At 37.7% G+C, this 20665-nt stretch overlaps 1 protein-coding gene across 2 annotated transcripts; it reads left to right on the forward strand.

Moving 5' to 3' along the window:
• Nucleotides 1–1931: 1931 nt before the first annotated feature.
• On the forward strand, nt 1932–16760 carry prpf4bb (pre-mRNA processing factor 4Bb). Of its 2 annotated transcripts, none has more exons than XM_038300587.1 (16): nt 1932–2071; nt 4486–4561; nt 5410–6539; nt 7387–7560; nt 7716–7874; nt 9326–9407; nt 9518–9719; nt 10609–10682; nt 10777–10867; nt 11034–11181; nt 12053–12190; nt 12274–12427; nt 12524–12638; nt 14045–14196; nt 14278–14364; nt 15605–16760. In XM_038300587.1, the coding sequence occupies exons 1-16, from the start codon at nt 2013–2015 to the stop codon at nt 15806–15808; spliced, it is 3045 nt and encodes a 1014-aa protein (XP_038156515.1). In that variant the 5' UTR covers nt 1932–2012; the 3' UTR covers nt 15809–16760. The 2 variants fall into 2 exon arrangements, with proteins under 2 accessions (XP_038156515.1, XP_038156516.1); XM_038300588.1 differs by having other exon boundaries at nt 10612–10682; nt 15605–15808.
• The last annotated feature ends 3905 nt before the right edge of the window (nt 16761–20665 follow it).

The raw sequence follows: 20665 nt of genomic DNA on the forward strand, positions 1-20665 counted from the left end.
TACATACATACATACATACATACATACATACATACATACATACATACATACATACATACATACATACATACATACATACATACATACATACATACATACATACATACATACATACATACATACATACATACATACATACATACATACATACATGAATCTATACGTCTGTAAGTAGCTCCTTGTTTTTAATTTGCATTCATAAATATGTAAATACATTTACATAATAATGTTAATATAGATAGTAATGTGATTTTAATCCCTATGGAAATTCTGACTTTATTGTCATAGTATTGATGTTACAAGCTTGGTTGTTTTTGTTTTTTATGTTTGCCTGCTTTAAGCAGTGGAATTGCCCCTCAGGGATAAAGTTTATATTCTATTCTATTCTATTCTATTCTATTCTATTCTATTCTATTCTATTCTATTCTATTCTATTCTATTCTATTCTATTCTATTCTACATTTGCTCCCTCTCTACTGCTACGCCAAGCAGCCATTAGGGCCTTTCCCAAATGTTAGCAGGCCTGCTGCGACAAACAGCCTTTTCATTTATACTTTAATACAATGACAAAAGTGTAATCTATACTTTTTTTTCTTCGCTGTGTTTTGCAGAGAAATCAGGTTGTCCCTCATTGGTAAAGCATGTTATGCCTGTGTCCATGACATAGGTTGAACTCCCTGCTGTATCAGGACAGGCATACCAAATATGTGTGTAATTGGTAATAATTTGCTGTATCCCCTGAATAACGGAGCAACCAAAATAACTCACTTATTCAATTATAGAGAACTGGATTTTTTTGTCCTCTCCATTACAGTCAAAGCCTTATGTTCCAGGAGGTGATGAATATGGCGCATTGAACTTCCTGTTGTCCTGCACTGCCGTCTGTACATGGAAACCATAGATGGCGCTTGTAACAATAGAATTATTTTCGTTTAACCCATTCTTTGTATTACGGATAACGTATGCAATATTTCTAATAAAACCTATGGCTGGCTTTCTGAATTATAATTTCTTAAACTCAACAATGCAAAACTTGAATCCAAATAATTTGTTGCTTTATTTGTTTCCTTTAGTAATATGTATTATCTCTGAATACACATCTTCGGCAAATAGGGAGTGCATGCAGACTATGTCCAAGACAATTTACAAAAAAATCTGAATAAAATAAGAAAAGAACAAAATAGCTTCTCTCACAGGGACTCAGATTTTGATCATGTCATCTCACTTGAGGTGGGACACAAAAGAATCCTGACTAAATTAACATCTCTGTTGGATAATGTCTCCCACCCCATGCATGCAGCTGTTTCAGAACTGGAGAGCTCCTTCAGACTGCTGCACCCTAAATGCACCAGAGAGCGTTATCACAGATCCTTCCTCTCTGCCGCCTTAAGACTCTATAATAACCACCACTGTTCCCAACAACCTCAAAAAGTAGTTACAGTTATGCTGATTTTGCATATTTTCCACTTTATTCAGTGAAATAACATGCTGCTGTCATTTTTTGCACATCTCTGATGTTGCTGCTATTTTTAAATATTCATTACTACAAAAATCTCCATAGATGTATATTGGTTATACTGGTACATCCAGGTGCAAAGTATTTATGTTGTTAAAACACTTTACAGTGCAGCATTCTATTATGTTATTCATATACATTTTTCTAAGGTCCACATTTGTGTGACCATTTTTATCTACAATCTTTTTGCTGCTGTAAACATCAGAATTCTTCCATTGTAGGACAATAAAGGGATTGTCTATTCTATTCTATTCTATTCTATTCTATTCTATTCTATTCTATTCTATTCTATTCTGTTCTGTTCAACATTCTCGTCTACTTTCTCAGTAATGAGTAGCTGAAACCTGTAATTTAGAGAAGGGTGCCCCCTGCTGGACAAAAAATGGACTGAACTCGATGCTCAGTTCGTCTGAACGCCAACAGTCGGGAGGCAGAGCGGAGTCATGGAAACATCGTGTTTCTGATTGCCGAAGAAGAACCTGCTTGGCTGAGCAAAATGGCTGACGTTGAGATGGACATCATGTCCAGTAGAATGAATAATGGAAACGAGCACGTGTAAGTTTTTGCATTTAAATTAATTTATATGTATGGCTAGAGGACGTTCGCATTTTATAATACTCAGGTAAAAAAAAGCGAACAATTTTAAATGGGAGAAGGGAACAGACGCAGGCTCACGTTGTTACCGGAGCATGCTAATCGCTGAAGCTAACCGGCTAATGCTCTTAGCTTAGCTAGAACGAAGTTTTCCTAAACTCACCATTCGAACGTGTACGTTTACTGTACTCATCTGCGTTTGTTTCGCTGATGTGTCTGCAGACGCTCACGTGCGGAAAATACATTTTATACTATTTTTTTTTTAAACTCATTATCGTATGTTAGCTGTGTTCATTTAGCTTGCTAATTCTAACCGTTAAAGACGTTAGCATAACGTTAGCATGCTAATGAAACAGCCTCGGCGGTCTGGGTCAGAGGAAGGGTTAGCAAACAAAGTTGTCATGACAGTACATTTATTGTTCACTGTTACTGGTGCCACTTATGTCATCGTCGTTTTAGTTTGAGATTGAAGCAGGAACATTGCGTAATCCAACGGTTATATCTGGGTTTATGGTGGTTCGGATTATGATTACTATTGTTTTTCATTCAAGTATGTTCTGAACAGGAAGCGGATTAATTGCAGTGTATCTGCACAATGTTATGTTAAGTTACAATGCTAGTCTTTTTACGTTTTTGAAGGATTTTTTTTGCATGCTTTTCACAATGACAGCTCCAATGTGAAAAGTGCTGTCAAGTTAGCTTTCCTGTATTATAAGGAATGTATTGGTAATTTTAAGTTGATGAGATATAATATTTTTAGATAAAAGTTAATAAAAATATTTGGTTATTTGAAATGCAAAAAAACAAAAGCCCTAACTCTTGAAGCCATAGCAGTACTATGATCCAACACTGATTTTGAGTCATTTGATCACATGACCTGAAAGATACCGGGGTAAAATGTTATTTTCATATAAAAATAAATTACAAGTAATGACAAATTTGAAATCCAAAATTATAAGGCATAACTTTTAAAACCAGTGATTTACTGTGATCCAAAACAGAGTTTGAGTCAATATATCACATGACCTGGAAGCTATTGAGTTTTAATGCTAATATGTCCATATAAAACGCAATAACATCCACCTCATTCTATGTAATACTTGCCTTTTTGTGTACTCAAATGTAAAAGCAAATAACTAAGTCAAAGTCAAAAGTCAAAAAGCCTTTATTGTCATTATATTCTGCGACAGATACAATGAGATTTGGGACTTCCATAACAGCTACCGTGAAATAAAAAAAAAAATATATATAAATATATTAAAAGGAAAAGGAAATGTAAACAGTTACAAAAAATATATATAAATATATTAAAAGGAAATGTAAACAGTGAAAAGGAAATGTAAACAGTACTGGCACAGATTGTGGGGGGGGGATAGTGCAAACAGGTGTAAAGTGACGACAGTGCAGGTCGGAGTTGGGGGGGGCAATGGCTTGGGGAATAATGCAAACGAAGGAGCTGTAAGGCCAATTTACTCAAGTGATACACATTTGGAAGACAACATCTTCTAGTTTCTGAAAATATACATAAGGATGGTGTGAATAAAGCACAACCTAAACTGCATCAGTTCCAACATGACTCATAGCTGTTGTTTTTTTCTTCTTCTCGAAAATAATAAGTCTGTTTTTAACAGTAACAAAGACACACTTGATAGCAGGCATGTGTCACTACGTCAGACTTATTCTCCATCATGTGGCCCACAACACCAAAAAAGTGTCAGAGCTATGGGACCAATGTTCCCTATAATGTTTTTTGTTTCTGAGCACACTTACAAGTACACCGAGCATCACTGTGACCAACAACAGATGTGCACGTCTAGGCCACAAAATATGTTATATCATTATGATCATAGCAAGTTACATGGATTATTAAAGTCATTAGAGATTAGAGCAGCAATTTCCATTGGTTCATGTTTTGTTTAAGTGATTTTGCCCACTTAAACTGGGGAAAACAAATGTAGATTTTTATGTCATAAGATGTGTAGTTATGCTATATGTAAGAGTACAGCTTTGGCCAGGGTGAGGATCGTGCTCTGGAAGAAATGAGAAGTTGCACCTTTCATACATTACTATATATGATTGAAGTGTTTTTGTCTTTGAAATTGAGCATCGTCTGGATTTCTTGAAATTGTAAAATTGAAATGGTTTAAATGTTAAACTTCGGTTTCAAATGCCTACTATTCTAGCGGTATTTCAAAGGAAAACTAAAATCCTCCCTAGCCCAGCAGGACCGGTTTGTTACATTCCTGCCATGGTTTTGGACCTGTCCAAAAACTTTGGTCAACATATTCTTGACCCTAATTTGAAGTAGATTCTTTTTAGACAGTCTTGGGGAACATCTTCTTTTCAGCATTTTCCTTTTTATCATTTTCAAACAGAAAGCAAGACCTGGAAACACATGACAGAAGTGGAAATGAAGACAGCGGAGACTTGTCGGAAGAAGAGGGTGAAGAGGTAAAAACAAAGTGTTTAAAAAAATGCTGGTTTGGGTTTGAACTTTTTTATTAAATGTTTAATTTTATTTTTCCTTGCGTACTCTTTCTCCCCTCTTCTTCTGTTGTTTAATGATCTCTCACCTTGGTTTTTGTACATTGCCTTAAGAATTATTCCTTGAACATTATCCCATTTTATTACTTTACAGCCAACGAAAAAATTTGTTTTTTAATGTCTGTTTCTGTAACTGACAAATAAAAAAAATTTTAATGTTGGCATCTGTTGAATGAGCTCTAAAGCAGGTGGTAGCCTTATTAATAGTATAGCACTGAAAGAGACTGAATACAAAACCCTTTTCTAGTGTCTTAGTAAGGTGTGTAGAGAAGCTTGAAACCTTTTTCCTTCAACGTCACCATTATAACGGCATATAAAATCTACCAAAATATTTATTGAAGTTTGAGGCAGTAGCATGACAAAATATTACATTTTAATAATAAATAAGCCTGTCTTACAATATTATCAATCACTGAAGGTTTTTTAACTATTTTTGGCAATTTATTCACATCTTAAGTTCAAACATTCCCTCTACTACCTTGTTTCTAAATAAGCTATATTAATTTGTTTATTAAATTGAATAGATTTAGACAAAATTAGGTTCCAGTAATAAATTAAAGCTTAGATGCGGTTTCTTTGCTGTTGTCTCAGTTTGAATGTTGAAGTTTAGTCCGCCCTATTAAAAACAAAAATGTTAACTTGGAAAATTAAGATATTGATAATGGATAGATTATGTTTTTCTTCTAAAGATTACAAGTTAAGACTCTGTTCCTGGTCTTACTGCTAAGTTTTATTCCTTTATTGTTCCAAACCAGGAGCAGGAGCAGGCTGGAACCAACGGTGAGAAGACTGAGGAAGGGTCCAAACATCACAGCAGCAGCAGCGGGAAACACAAGAGGAAAAAACACAAGCATCGCAGCAAGCACAAAAAACACAAGCATGCATCCGAGGAGGACAAGGAGCGCAAACGCAAGCATCGTCACAAACGTCGGAAACACAAACGCAAAGAGACATCCTCGCCCACCGGGGATGTCTCCTTTGGCTCTGCTAGCAACAGGAAGTTGGAATCTTCTCCATCCTCGGGAAATCCCAGTCTGGATGACCGAGCCGTGTTGGAGGATCTGGAGAAACAGAGGGCTATGATCAAAGCTGAACTTGACAGCCAGCTGATGGAGGGAAAGGTTCAGTCTGGCATGGGTTTGATCCTTCAGGGTTATAACTCTGGGTCTGAGGAGGACGGGGATGCAAGGTTTAGAAATGGAGAACAGCGTCCAAGAGGCAGCTCAGGTAAACTTGTATCCCCCAGAGGGGAAAAAAGCGTGAAATCTAGAAAAGACTCAACGGATGGCAGCAAAGCTAGTTCTAAGCGTCGCAGTCGGAGTAAGTCTGCAGAAAAACCCACCAAGGAGACTAAGCCTGAAAAGGGTACCAAAAGCAGCAAAGAAGCTGCTGTTAAAGACCGAGGGCGCGTGAGGAGCAGATCAAAGTACAGAAAACAGTCAGGCAGCACAGATCGCTTTAAGGAGAAAAGGAGGTCTAATTCTCCCAGCGTAAGGAATGAACAAAAAGTCAGTCGCTCTGACAAACGTTCTTCTCCGCAGCGAGAAGACAGACCAAACCAAGAGAGACCGAGCAGACGGTCTAGATCACCTGTACGAGAACGGCCGAGTCGATCAGAAGCGGACCGGGACAAGCGGCCTGCGAAATCCCCATCTAAGGACACCTCACTGGGAAAAGAGAACCGATCTCCTCATAGACGAGGGCCCCACAGCCCGACAAGGAAACACAGCGCTTCCCCCCGCCACAGAGATGGCCACCACACCTCTGCTAGTGCCTCAGACAGGACTAAACATTCTCCATCCAGAAGGTCCCCGCCTAGGAGAGCACGCAGCCGCTCGCCAGAAGCCAGGAGGAGGGAGGCAGAGAGGCAGGACTCACCTGTGAGGTTGGTTAAAGCTGCATAGGTCCATTCCCACATACAGAACACTATAATTGCATTACTTTTCTTTAGTATCTTGAAAAAAATGACTTTTTGGCAACACATACTTTTAAACTGATGCAGTTAAAAAAATAAAACCTATATGTTTTGCAACTTTGTACAAATACTGTTGCATTTCAGTTGCATTATGTTTTATTTATAGAAATACTACCCAAGCTTTAAATGTTACAGAATGATTGAAACCATCCAGGAGCAAGGCTACTGGTGTAATATCTCAGTCTTCGATACCACAAAGTCATTTCTGAAGAACTGCCTCAGAGTGCTGTTGTACAGCTGAATCAAAGGGAAATTAATCGTAAAAAAAGATGGAGTAAAAATTTACATTTAAGTCTTTATAATGATTTTAAAATAAGATTTGGATTTACCTGTACACTACAATAATCAAACCTAAAAAAATAAATTAGTCCCACAATAATTTTACTTGCGTATTAAGTAATTTTAATTTCTGTAATATATATGATGTCTGTTATAGGTGAATACTAAAAAGATCCATCTCTTAATTGAATGATTTTCATGGATATTTAAATTATGACTGTGATATACTGTTTGATTTTTTGTGACATTTGAGCATTTTAAATCAGTTTAATAGACATTATTTTATTATAATCTGACTTTTGGCACCAAGAAGCACTAAATTAAAACAAATTATTTGCCAACGGTGTTTCTTTTATTTGTTTTTCAAAATTAAAACATATTAAAGCCAAGGCCTTTTTCATTATTTAAAATCTTACTGAAAGCAAAAGGACAGTAAACAGTCAACAGAAATGAGTCAATGATGTATTTTCCTGTGCAGAAAGCGATCTCGAGCTGACGGCGGACTACTCAGAGACAGATCGAGGGAGAAGAGTCCCAGGTCTGCTTCCCGTCGCAGAATTAGCCGCTCCCCTCTAAGAAGGAGGTCTCCTTCACCACCACGACGCTCTCGCTCCTCACCCCGAAGGCGAAGCAGGTCTCCACTTAGACGCAGGTGATTGAGGCTCATGTATTTACTTAGAACCCATCCTCTTTGGTAGAAAATGTTACTTTGTGTCTCGCAAAACCAGAAGATTTGTCATCTTTTTTTCCCCATTTGCTGATGTGATCTTGTTTTAATAACTAAATCTGTCCATGCTGAAATTATAGGTCTGGTGAGAGAGACAGGTATGGAAGACTCCGTCAGTATCGGCGCTCAACTTCGAGGGATCGAGAGAGGAGAAGACGGCGTAGCCGAGATGAAGATAAGTTTAAAGGAAGCCTTTCAGAGGGGATGAAACTTGACCAAGAGTCCTCAGACGATGAAATGTGAGTCAGAAAAGTCTTTGTGATTAGTTAAATATGCTATATTACACTGTCCTAAAACTGTGCAGTGTTTTTAAAGGTATTTCCCAATAAATACTTATAAGCCATAATAATGTGTGCTTAACCTCAGACTTGAGTCTAATGAGGCCAAATTTATTCCAGTCAAGGTACAGAGAAAAATCCGAATAAGAATCTGTGGTAAGACTGGAAAAGAGGTGTTCAGAGACATATGCTATACGAAAAGGATGTGGCAATCCAATATCGAATATCATTTTGATATCAGCCAAAAAACTTATATCGGATTTTATCAGCTGGCATTTAAAGTATCAGATAATTTCATGCTGAAGTAAACACCCTGCTTCTGTTAAAAGTTTCTGTAACTCACCAGTTAATTCTACAACCGTCAGATGTTTTCAAACCTTTTGTTGCTCACATTCGTTGCCAGTTTTTGTAATATATTACTTAGTCAAGCCTTTCCTCATATTCTCCAGTATCAAATGGGTCATAAAAGCTGGTTTTATTCGTGTTAATATTGTATCAGGTCCATATCTGCCAATTCTGAAAGCTGCAATACTGGAATGGAGAAAGAAGTTTTCTATTTTTATGTGCGTAAATGGCAGATAAAGACTAATCAGTAATCAGTAAGCAGAAACTAATGTGACAGAGTATTTTCTCAGGGCTAAATACATGCAGATCGCACTTTTTATGTTTTTATTATATTAAGGCATTAAAAATTAAGCCTAGGTTTCTTCTACTTCACAATGAACCATTTAATTTTGAGTTATGACATATAATCCTACAGTTAAGGGAAGTTTGTGGTTGCAAAATGTGAAGAAGGTTAAGGATTACATAAACCGTTGAAAGGCTCTGTATTTTGAGTTTTATTTTGCTGAAGTTGGGCAGTCCCAAATTCTGTTTTGTGTAGTAATGATATTATACTCTGTTGAGCAGCTACTAATAATTATTATAATAGAGTCCTGGTATTCGAATTGTCTTGGGGTCGATTAATTGATTAAAAACCTAGTGTATATTTGCCAAAATTAAGGGGAACAATTTCCGCATTCTGACCTGCTTCGCTAAATTATTCTGGTGAGAACCCTGATCATAAAGAAAGCCTTCATTTCAATACTGACAGGGCCTCATGAGGACAGGTTCCCTCTAGCTTTACAGAAAACGAGCAAAAAAATTGTCAGTGAGACAAGAGAGGGGTTGAGATGCTGCAGGACCTTAGACTGTCTGCTTTTGTTACATTTAAAATAATTCAGTATTAATCCTTGTTCTTGATGAGACACTGCATCTGCAGTGTAAGAAAAATTTTCATTTGGGCACAGCTGTTTGTGGAGACTCCATGCAAAAATTTGTAGACACATCTGCATGTGTATAAATGGCCTTTTAGAGTTTGGAACTTTTGTTTGAGAAAGGGAACTAATTTCTTTGTTTCCTGTTGTTTGCAGGTTGGAAGACTTTGAAGGTGAGGAGATCGATGAAGAAGCTCTTATTGAGCAGCGTCGTCAGCAGCGCATGGCCATTGTCCAGGTTTGTTGACGTCAACAATGTCCTTTACCCAAAGATTTTCTGTACTTCAATGGAGAAAGCTCATGTTTCTCGGGTTGATCCATTCTTTCCTCCCTTTTTGTGTCACACAGAAATACAAGACTGCAAACGAGGAGAACAACATGGTGTCTGAGCCAAACAGCCCCCAGAGCAGCACACGTAGCCGATCGCCCTCACCCGATGACATCTTGGAGCGAGTCGCTGCAGATGTCAAGGAGTACGAAAGGGAGAATCTCAACACGTTCGAGGCCAGCATCAAAGCAAAGCACAACCTCATCGCCCAGGAGAAAGACGGTAAAGTCCCATTGGAAATAACTTCTGTTGGCATAGAAAGCCAGTGGAATAAACAATCATTCGGCCGTGTGTAGCTCCAGTGGAAAGTTCACAAACTCCCAAAGAGATATTTAACTAAATTTTAATGATTTACATTCAGATTTGAACCTGGATTTACAACTTTTCACTCGTTAGAAAATTTCTGTTCATCATCCAACCCTTAAAAAAAAAGATATATTTAAAGAAATTTGAAGTATAGAAATATAGAGTTGAAGATGCAGCTATCTTGAATTTTCGCTGTTTTTTCGCTGTTCTTTCAAGTTACACTGTTAAGCCTTTTGATAAAGTACATAATAATTTAGGGAAGGTAACAGGGAATTTCCAGCTTCCAGTGGGTAACATTCCCATTTTGAGGATCAAAGAAACTAAAGGCTCCATCTCAGGAATGTCCACATTTAGACTATGTTTGGCTTTATTCCTCTTGGGGAAAATAAAAGTTTCCCTAAGGTGGTAACCAATACAGAAACTAGAAAGGAAAGAAGTTCTAAGGATGAAGTCTTAATACATTACAGGTCTACCTTTTCTTTCAGCGTGATCCATAAAGACACATAAGTATGAACAGCTCCCTGCAGTGTGTTCCAGGTTGGTTGTCCTATAAGAACATGGAGCCGCCTGTCTGAAACATGCAGCATTGTGAGGCAGGGATTTTAATGGAATATCTTTCTCTGTCATGTGTTCATTCAGTTGCTGGCTTGTTTTCCAAAGCCTGGTTGTGTCTGCATCCTGCAGCATGTTTTGATCTCTGCAGAGTATGTTAATCAAACACATGTTCCAGATATACTGTTAAATTAAATCATATGTGGGCCGAGGAACTGATGACCTCCTCCGATTGGTGTTTTGTTTGTTTCAGCAGCCAACCCAAAGAAACCGTCAGCCCCCGATATGTTTACAGAGTCTGATGACATGTTTGCTGCTCATTTCGATGTAAGTAACGACAGCAAAGATATTCTATGGCAAATGGGAGAAACAGATGCGAAAGATACATCTGTAATTGAGGTTACTGCTGCTGTCTTTGCAGAGTGCCAGAATGAGAGCAGCAGGTGTTGGAAAAGACTTCAAGGAGAATCCTAACCTCAGGGACAACTGGACCGATGCTGAGGGATACTACAGTAAGTGATCCAAAATACTTGTGACTGAAGTTAATCCTGCAACATAGAGCAAACCAGTATTGGTATTTCTTTTGTCTGATTTTTCTGTCCGTATGTAGACTGCACTGATCTTTATTTAAGGTGGTAAACAGTCCAGGTTACATGAACGCTTTTTTCTCTTTCCAAGGGGTGAACATCGGTGAGACCCTGGACAAACGTTATGATGTGTACGGCTACACAGGCCAAGGTGTGTTTAGTAATGTGATCAGAGCCAGGGACACTGCCAGGGCTGGCCAGGAGGTGGCAGTCAAGATCATCCGAAACAACGAGCTCATGTGAGTCCCACTTCTTGACTGGAAAGAAAAATTATAGTTTTTGTGCTGCTTTAAAGTTATGTATGTTTAAAGAGTTTCTGAGGAGTTTGGGAAAGTTAGGAATTTGGTTTTAATATTTTTAAACCTGGATAAATTTAGGGAAAATGGAAGGGGCTCTGTATTGGGGAGGGTTGCAGTTATTGGATCTTGACCTCATAAATTTCGATGGAAAACACCAGACTATTGGGATTCCTGCATTTGCTCACAATTTTTTGGTTTTTAAACCATTTCCAGTTCATATGAAAATAATCTGAAAAATGTTTAGTATCTCTTTTCAGGTTTTAAAATATTGATGAGATGTTTTATAAATTTTGAGATTTGCTTCTTAAAAAGAGCATAAATTATTTACCTGAAAACTTTAACTGAGCTGTTTTGCCTAAAATCTAAATGTAATTATTTTTGTTTGTATTCTTTTCAACCCAAATTGCAATAAACACGTAGATGTTTTGTTTTTATAACCTTGAAATCTTGCCTGCCCAGAGTTTGTTGTTACTGAACTTAACTGTTGCTGTTGTGTGAAAAGAAAATGCTTACTTCCATTTGCATGCATGGCTCTGCTACTAGCTGCAACTCTTTTCCTTCTCTGTGGCTGCAAACCCACCTTATTCTTATTATTACAGCCTCCTAGAGTGAGTGAATCATTCCTTGACTTACTCATAGTTACACTAAAGTAACCAAAAATGACAGCCCCTGCAATTTGAAAATTATGTTTTGTGAAATTACACTAGTATTGAAAATGCTATTAAATGCCCAGCCCTACTGAAAATGTACAGGAAGTCTTCATGGTGAATATAAAAATGTCTGTCTACCATGTGTGTTTTTTGCTAAACAGGCAGAAGACGGGTTTGAAAGAGTTAGAGTTCCTCAGGAAGCTGAACGACGCTGACCCTGATGACAAGTTCCACTGCCTTCGCCTTTTCCGCCACTTCTACCACAAGCAACATCTTTGTCTTGTTTTCGAGCCCCTAAGGTACTGAGCACCGGCTTTTCATGTTCTCCTCCCACATTACAGCATTTCTCACCTCAATTGTCCGTGACCTTTGTCTTTTCTAGCATGAATTTGCGAGAGGTGTTGAAGAAATACGGCAAAGACGTGGGGCTCCACATCAAAGCTGTGCGTTCGTACAGCCAACAGCTCTTCTTGGCTCTCAAGTTGCTCAAACGATGCAACATCCTCCATGCTGACATCAAGCCAGACAACATCCTGGTATAATCAAAATTAAAGCCTGCTATGATGCTCCAAACGGGCATCTATAAATATGAAACATAATTGTATTATGATTGTATTTTTTTTTTATGAAAGGTGAACGAATCCAAAACCATCCTGAAGCTCTGCGACTTTGGATCTGCATCACATGTTGCTGACAATGACATCACACCATATCTGGTCAGCCGGTTTTACAGGGCTCCGGAAATTAGTAAGTTTCACATTTTTAATTAAAGATACTAAAATGTATGCAATGTACTTTATATTCAAACCTTTGGTATAGAGCTTGGTAATATCAGTACAGGATCCAACAAAGTCTAAATTAAACCTGACCATGCTAAAAAAATTAATCCAAAAACTAAACTTTTCATGTTTAAAATATTCAGTAAAACTATCAAAAACATCTATTAATGTTATGAGTTAAAGTATGAGATTTTTTTTTATTAAAAACTGTGGCAGAAATCTTTTCGTGTAACTTCAGGCTCTGGTCTGATGGAAGTAAAACTAAGCTCAAGTTGCAAGCTCACTGATAAGTATGGTGGAGGATCTGTGATGCTGTGGGTCTGTACCTTTTTTCGAAGAGTTCGGCGTCTTGATGAGGTGCTAATGATTAATAACTTTTAATAAACTGAATATTTGTGACTTCTGGCAATCAACTGAAAATGGGTCATCACCGCATGACGACACAAAATCCACCTCCTTTCATCCCATTCCTTGAATATTAAGAATAATAATTTATTGATCTCACATCAGAGAAATTTACCTCTAGCAGCAGTGGGCTGCTATTGTGCGACGCCTGGGGAGCAATGTAGGGTTAAGTGTCTTGCTCAGAGACCCAGAGTAGCAGTCTGTGGGAGTGGGGCTCAAACTCAGAACCTCAGGATTCCAAGCTCCGTGCCCCAACCACTAGGTCACCACTACCACACATCATCATCAACTGATGTTGTTGTCAGTACAGGACCAATTCTACTGGCCCCTGTTGGCCCCCATCTAGAAAACCTTATCAATTACCTGAACTCATTAATAATTATTCTGCCATTTATACAACTTCTAATCTCCAATAGAACCATATGTTCTGTTTTTTTTTTAAATGCGGCATGTTGGAAGCTCACACAAAAACTCAGGATCTCTTTTGGCTTGTTTGTAAGATTATTTAAGTCCTTGATCGCCTGCTAACTGTTAGATCCAACATGTAAAACACAACATATGGTTTTATTGGATATTAGAATAAATGGTGCAGGAATTATTAACAAGTTTAGGTAATAGATTAGGTTTTCTGGATGGGTGGTTCTAGATGGGGGCCAAAAGGGTCAGTAGAACTGCTCCTGGACTGACAACATAATCAGTTTATGGTGATGCAAGAACAGAAGCTATAACAGATTGGTCTGTTGGACCAATTTCAGTTTTTACCTCTAGAGTTTTATTTTAATTATTTGAAAATGTTCTAATATGCTATATTAAAAAACAAAAACAAGTAGGATGTAGAACCACTGGTATTCTGACATTTTGCTGAAATAAGAGATTAATTTCTTTTAAGCTTCTTACCTTTTCTATCAGTGGCCCATCAGACGTTGAGTTTCTGTTGATTCTCAGTTTTACCTGAACTTTCTCCTTCAGTCATAGGAAAGCCTTACGACTACGGCATCGACATGTGGTCCGTCGGCTGCACTTTATACGAGCTGTACACCGGCAAAATCCTGCTTCCCGGTTCTTCTAACAATCACATGCTCAAACTGGCCATGGACCTCAAGGGCAAGATGCCCAACAAGGTAACACATTGCATCACATCCCTTTATTGAAGTGAGAAGCGACGCTGTTCTCTGATGCAACCGTGTGGTTTCTCCTTTTAGATGATCCGTAAAGGCTTGTTCAAAGACCAGCACTTCGATCAGAACTTGAACTTCCTGTACATTGAAGTAGACAAAGTGACTGAGAGGGTAAGATGATGATACGACTTCAATGAAATGTTTATCATGCTTTTAAAGAGAAAGAAACTTCATTACATTTTTGTCACTTTTCAATCACAAATGTATATATTTGTATTTTGCTAAAATTTAATTGGTGCATAATGAAGTAGAAGGAAAATTATATAAATATGTATTGATGTTGATCCGCACTTAATTGACACCTCTACATTAATCCAGTGCAATCGGTTGCATTAACTATCATATTAATTGATGTTTGAAAACCTCAGAGGTTTGTTACATTATTTTTCCTGACATAATTGACCCTGTTTCCTTTTATAGTATCTAGTATTAAAGATATTTAGTGCAGGTAAGGTTTATAATGGCCATCATATTTAACATGCATTGTTTCAACATTTGAATATGAAATATGGTTTTCTGAAGATTTTGTAAATACTTCTTGGAACCTGCCACTGCTTTGTCTGTCGATATTTCTGATCAGTTCTTAACAAACTAGCTTAGGGTTGGTCTGATTGGATGGAATTTCAGTTTCCATGTAAAGCTGCAGATTTCCAGCTCAATGCATACTTTGACATTCCTGAGCCATTGTAACCCATGAACCATCCCTCTGAAGCCAGACGGCGTGTTTAGGGTGGTTGTCCTGCTGCGAGATAAACATTTCAGCTTCAACAGATTTATTCCAACGGTTCCCTGTATTTAGCTCCATCCATTATCATCCTGTTCAGCCTCACTCTTCCTGCTCAACAAGCACATGGTGCTGCCACATCATTTCACTGGAAGGCTGGTGTTTGGATGATGCTGTTATTTATATCACTCATGTCTGTTATGGTCCCTCTGTCGGGCCTTGTGGGTTTATCAGCATGAAAGTCACAGACAAAAACACAGCAATCAGCCGACTTAGAAGTGTGGTTTTTGGTTTGATTTGACTCTTTATATTATCTTTCCTCCTGTTTGCTGCTACATCAATCGCAGGAAACAGGACTTCCTGATGGGTTCCTTCTTCCATAACGACCAAATTTGTTAGTTGATGTTTGAAGGAAGCTGGGTTCACAGGATTTTATTCTCATTTCAAATTTATTTCTATGGAGTAATTGTTAAATTCCCTTCCTGTAATTACCCACTTCATGTTGGTCTGTAGCACAAAATCTTAATTAAAATTTGTCATTTTTTTGTATCTGTGTCAAAATGTAAAATATGAAGACTTCATTGTTTTTTACAAGGTGCTACATCTGTCATGTGTCTGTTCCAATAGGAGAAAGTGACTGTGATGAGCACCATCAACCCCACCAAAGACATGCTGGCAGAACTGATAGGCGGTCAGCGACTGCCTGAGGACCAGAGGAAGAAGGTCATGCAGCTGAAGGACCTGTTGGAGAGCACGCTGATGCTGGACCCGGCTAAACGCATCAGCATTAACCAGGCTCTGCAGCACCCCTTTATCCAGGAGAAAATCTAACAGCTGAAATGCCGCATACACTCCGAGAGCCGAGGGGACAGACGCAACCACTAAACCAGCTCTGTAAGGGACTCAGCAGCGAGGCCACTGACCTCTACAAACTTACAGAATGTTTTTGTCTTTTTTTTTTTCCCTGTTCTACGTTACGTGTTGGATTGTAAATAGATCACTGAAACGGTAGCCATTCTCCACGCTTATTTTTTCATTTGGTTTACCCCTCATACGCTGAAATGCAGGGAGACTTTATTTAACTGGGACTGGAGTTACAGATGTTTGAAATAAAACTATAATTCCTGTACATACTTTGTCTATTGCATCAACATCATCAAGCAGCAGGCAGTTGAACTTTGTCGTAGAACCAGACGTCACTTTTTTTTTTTTTTTACACTGCATTGCTACCTGTGGGACAATGCATGCTTTCTGAATGTGCACCTTCTGTACTCCGTATGTGGTGCCAGCCTGTGTAAATGCTCTGTGTCTGCAAATCCCGTGTCCCACATGTAAGAGCAAACCGTACCAACATCATCCCACGCCCTCACACACCAACACCTGAACCGAAGGAAAAAAATGCAGAACATGAATTGTTGATTAATCTTACATTTCTGGATTGTTTTTGGTTTTTAACCGTTTTCCTTCCTCCTCCTAGACTCTGGCTACATCCTGGCTCTAAAGGCTCTCACATTCAAGTGCCTCCTGTATGAGCCGTGTGTTTTTAAAGCCAAACAATTTTGGCCTGTAAAAACCACACCAGTTGCCACCCCTTCCCCATATGTTGTGTATATATAGTCCACAGGTAACTGTCCTTTCCTGTATTTTTGATTTCTTTCTTTACATCCAGTGGTAAAACCAATCTTGTGATTTCAATAAATGATAGTTGTGGAAACGCTGCCGTAAGAGCACCTTCAATATCAAATTGCTTTTTAGTAATAAAATGTTTCCCAATATGTTCAAACTCATGTGTTTTGTTCATTTTGCATCATGGTAACTTGACAGGTTGAACACATTTACCTGTCAATAACTGAATAGAATTCAAAAGATATAATATTGATTGCTGTAATTAAGAGTGCCATTCTGTCAGACCAGCATACCCATAGTCAATACCCATTTATCCCTTTAGTTTTGTACGAAAATACACTCTTAACTATCTCAACGGGCGTGTATCCCTTGAGTCATGTACAAAAAATGATTCAATTACTTACTTTTTACTGTTTTTTTTAAGGCGATCTGACCTTAAATTGTTTTTTTGTACATGACTAAAGGATATAAATGCCTATCGAGGTAGTTTAGTCTATTTTTCGTACTAAACTAAAGAGATAAACGCGAATCTGACGTCTTGCTCATGCGTGTTGACTATGGTTATGTTGGTCTGAGGGGGTATGCTGATCTGCAAGAACACTGTCTATTTACTGTCTTAGTTGTATCATTTGGTTGTACTTTAACTACTATGTAGTTCGTTTAAAGTACAAGTTTCATGTTTCCTATTTCTGGTTTGAGCTGAGACAGCAGTGTGGACAAATGTGTGTTTAGAACAGCAAACAAATACAATAGCTTCTAATAAATTCTATGAAAACAGACATTCAAATCAAACAAAAAACACCAAGCATGTTCTTTATGGAAGTAGTTCTTACAAAGCTCCATTTGAAAACAAAATACCTTTATTAAGACAACCTTTTATGTTGCACAGTTCAGTAGTGTTTAAAAGACATCGACATTACTGTGATAGATCTGAAGACTTGATTAATAATCATAGATTCTTAGTAAAATGTTTTTAAAAAGCTTTGCATGGCAGAATCACAGGGAAAGCTTTCCATCCACAGAGCTACCCAAAGTAGAGCTCAGTAACAGGTAACAGAGTAAATGGAGTCATCTGTGCTTTAGGATGTGTGGAAGGTTTTCCATCTGAGAAACTGCTGCCCTCTACCAGACTCTTTGCCAAAGATAAGCTTGTCTCGGTGGTTTTTACTTGTCCTCCCTCATCCCTGTGTTAATCTGGCCCAAAGACCATTTTATTGATTGTACAGGTAATTATTTCTACATTTGTAGGTGAAGAAAATGCAATTTAAGCATCAAACAGTGTGTTTTTGTAACTACATGTAGAAATTAGTATACATGCTAACATAATCATTCTTGGGGGGCCTCAGTTGCCCCCGGGCCCTAAGCAAGTAGCACTTAGATAGTTTATATATTGGGCTGGCCCAGTTCATGCCCTGACCTATAACAGGGGCTCCTAAAGAAGGGTCTACAATAAGACTTTTGGAATCATGTTACCCCTGAAGAATATGGAGGACAAATGGGGCAAAATTCATAAATCACAAAAATAAAAGAAGGTGACACATAAACAGGACACAGTCTCACCTGTTCTGTCAGCAGGAACAGACTAAGATTAAAAATTACAGGAAACCAAAAATGTTTGCTTGAAATGGCAATTCCAATTAAAAGGTTAAGTGTATGTAACATAGACTTATAAAAAAAAAACTACAAAATAATCGCTTTACTTTCAGATATTCGGTATTTAAAAATAACATAACTGAGCTAAAACCGGAAAAAGTAATTTTATTTCTTAAAGTTTCTTTTCGGTTTTTTTTTTACAAGACTGTCTTAAATCTATATGAACCTCACTCTTTAATTGATTCTCTGGGTTAAACTTAGATACACCTTTTATAGAATACTATCAGAGACATCTCACCTTTTAAATTTAGTCAGGATTACACTTAAATTGAGGCCCCAGAAAGCAAAATTGGAAGTCCGATTGTGAAAACGTCTCCCCTTTGCTCCATTTTCAAAGGTAGAGTTATGCAGGGTCTCTGCACATGTACAGAATGTCCTAAAAGGGGCCCCTGATAGCAGCTGATGGCCTGTCAACCTCAAGGGGTCTGTAAATACACAGAGAGTGCAGTGGGCGAAGCGCTGCTAAACAAGCCAGCATGAATGACCCGGCAGGCTAACAGCTGCTAGCTTTAATCTCAACATGAAGGGATGATGATATGACTGCCTTTAATGTGAAAATGTAAGCAAAGAAGTGATTTCTGCCTATCAAATTCATGAGTGAAAGTGGGGGCACTGCTGAGCCAACCAGACCATGTAACATCTCAGATACATCAGTAGAGGGCGCCAGAGATGGCTCACATCTTCTAGGAGCTGAACTATAAAAGGGAGGCTAGAATTTTTATTTACTTTAAATGTGCATAATTAGAATATTCCCTAATGAGCAATGAGAGAAATGCTCTCCAGATTAAGATCATAGATACAATAGTGAAACCAGCATGTAAAATACCAACCTGTTGAAACACCCCAATGTTATTTGCTTTGTAACTTTCATTTGCAGATTTCTACAGGTCTTCCACTATAGATTAGGTCTGGCTGCAGAAATTCTACATGATTTCATTGAACTTTTTATTGTTTCCCCATCTGGCTTCAGTTTCCGTCTGACAGATTTTTTTTATTCTAACGGGCTCTAAATGCACCAGGGAGCGTTATCGCAGATCCTTCCTCCCAGCAGCTGTAAGACTATATAACCACCATTGTTCCCAACAACCTCAATAAGTTGTTAAATTCATGCTGATTTTGCAGTTTCTACCGTAGTCAGTAATGCGGTCATTTTGCTCATCTCTGATGTTGCTGCTTTTTTCAAATGTTTATTACTGTGAAAATTTCCATAGCTGGATATTGGTTATTTATTCTCCGGGTGAACAGTTTTTATAATGTTAAAACACTTTTAAGTGTAGTATTTTATTGTTTATTTTTTAACTCTTCACTATTATGTTATTCTTATAAATTTTCTAAAGTCCATATTTGTGTGACCATTTTTTCTATTATGTATTTGCTGCTGTAAACAGCAGAATTTCCCTATTGTGGGACAAAAAAGGGATTTTCCATTCTATTCTTATTGTTCAATTGAAGCCTGTGCCCCAACATGCTTTGCCTTTAGTCGCTCTGAGATTAACATCACCTTTCCTTTGGACTTTTCTAAGCTTTTTATTTACTATTTTTTCTCCTCTGGAAAAAGCTTTCCTTCCCTCCAAAACAGCTTAAAAAACACTGATCTGAGGTTCTTGAATCCTTTTTTTTTTTAATCTGATTTTAACAATTATTAGTTGGGGATTGTAGGAGTATTTGTTCTTTAAAATGTTTTTGCATTTATGTTTTTCCATTTGGTTCTTCTTAAGGTATGTGGTAATATTCACATACATTTCCAGCCAAGTCCTAAAGAAAAAGAAAATAAATTATTTTAGGTTTTTGATTTTGATTATAATAAAATCATAGCAATCTGCTCCTATAGAAAATGTGTAATTAATAGTGTTTTGCAAAGTTATTACCAACCCCTAAACCTACTTATATTTTGTCACGTTAAAAATACAATCAGCAGTATTTGGTATAGGGACGTAAGATGATAGACCTAAACAAATGAGTATTAAATTGCTTTTTTATTTTTTGTAAAACAGCTGAAGCTCAGGCCTGGAAACATCATCTCAAGGCTTATGACAGATTATTGTGTTGATGGTTTTATATTGGTACTTTAACTAGACCATTTTAAAATTATTTGTTTTTAACCAGGGATTTCAAACTCAGGTCATTGAAAGCCAACATCTTGGAACTTTTAGATATTTCTCTGATACAAAACACCTTGATTAAATGGGTTAATGCTGCTTGGGGTTCATTTTTCATTACCAATTACTTAAAGTCAAGCTCCTCGGTCCTTTAACTGACCTAATTATTTGATCTATGTGTGTTAAAGCAGGGATACAGCTAAAGATGCAGGACATCCCTGATCTGAACCATTCCATTCACACTTTGGATGTTGGTTGATTGATTGACTTTATTAATCTCACAGTAAAGAAATTTACTTGTTAATCAGCT

The sequence above is a fragment of the Cyprinodon tularosa genome, unplaced genomic scaffold, assembly GCF_016077235.1.
Source record: "Cyprinodon tularosa strain WSP-4 unplaced genomic scaffold, ASM1607723v1 ctg451, whole genome shotgun sequence".
NCBI classification, from domain to species: Eukaryota; Metazoa; Chordata; class Actinopteri; order Cyprinodontiformes; family Cyprinodontidae; genus Cyprinodon; species Cyprinodon tularosa.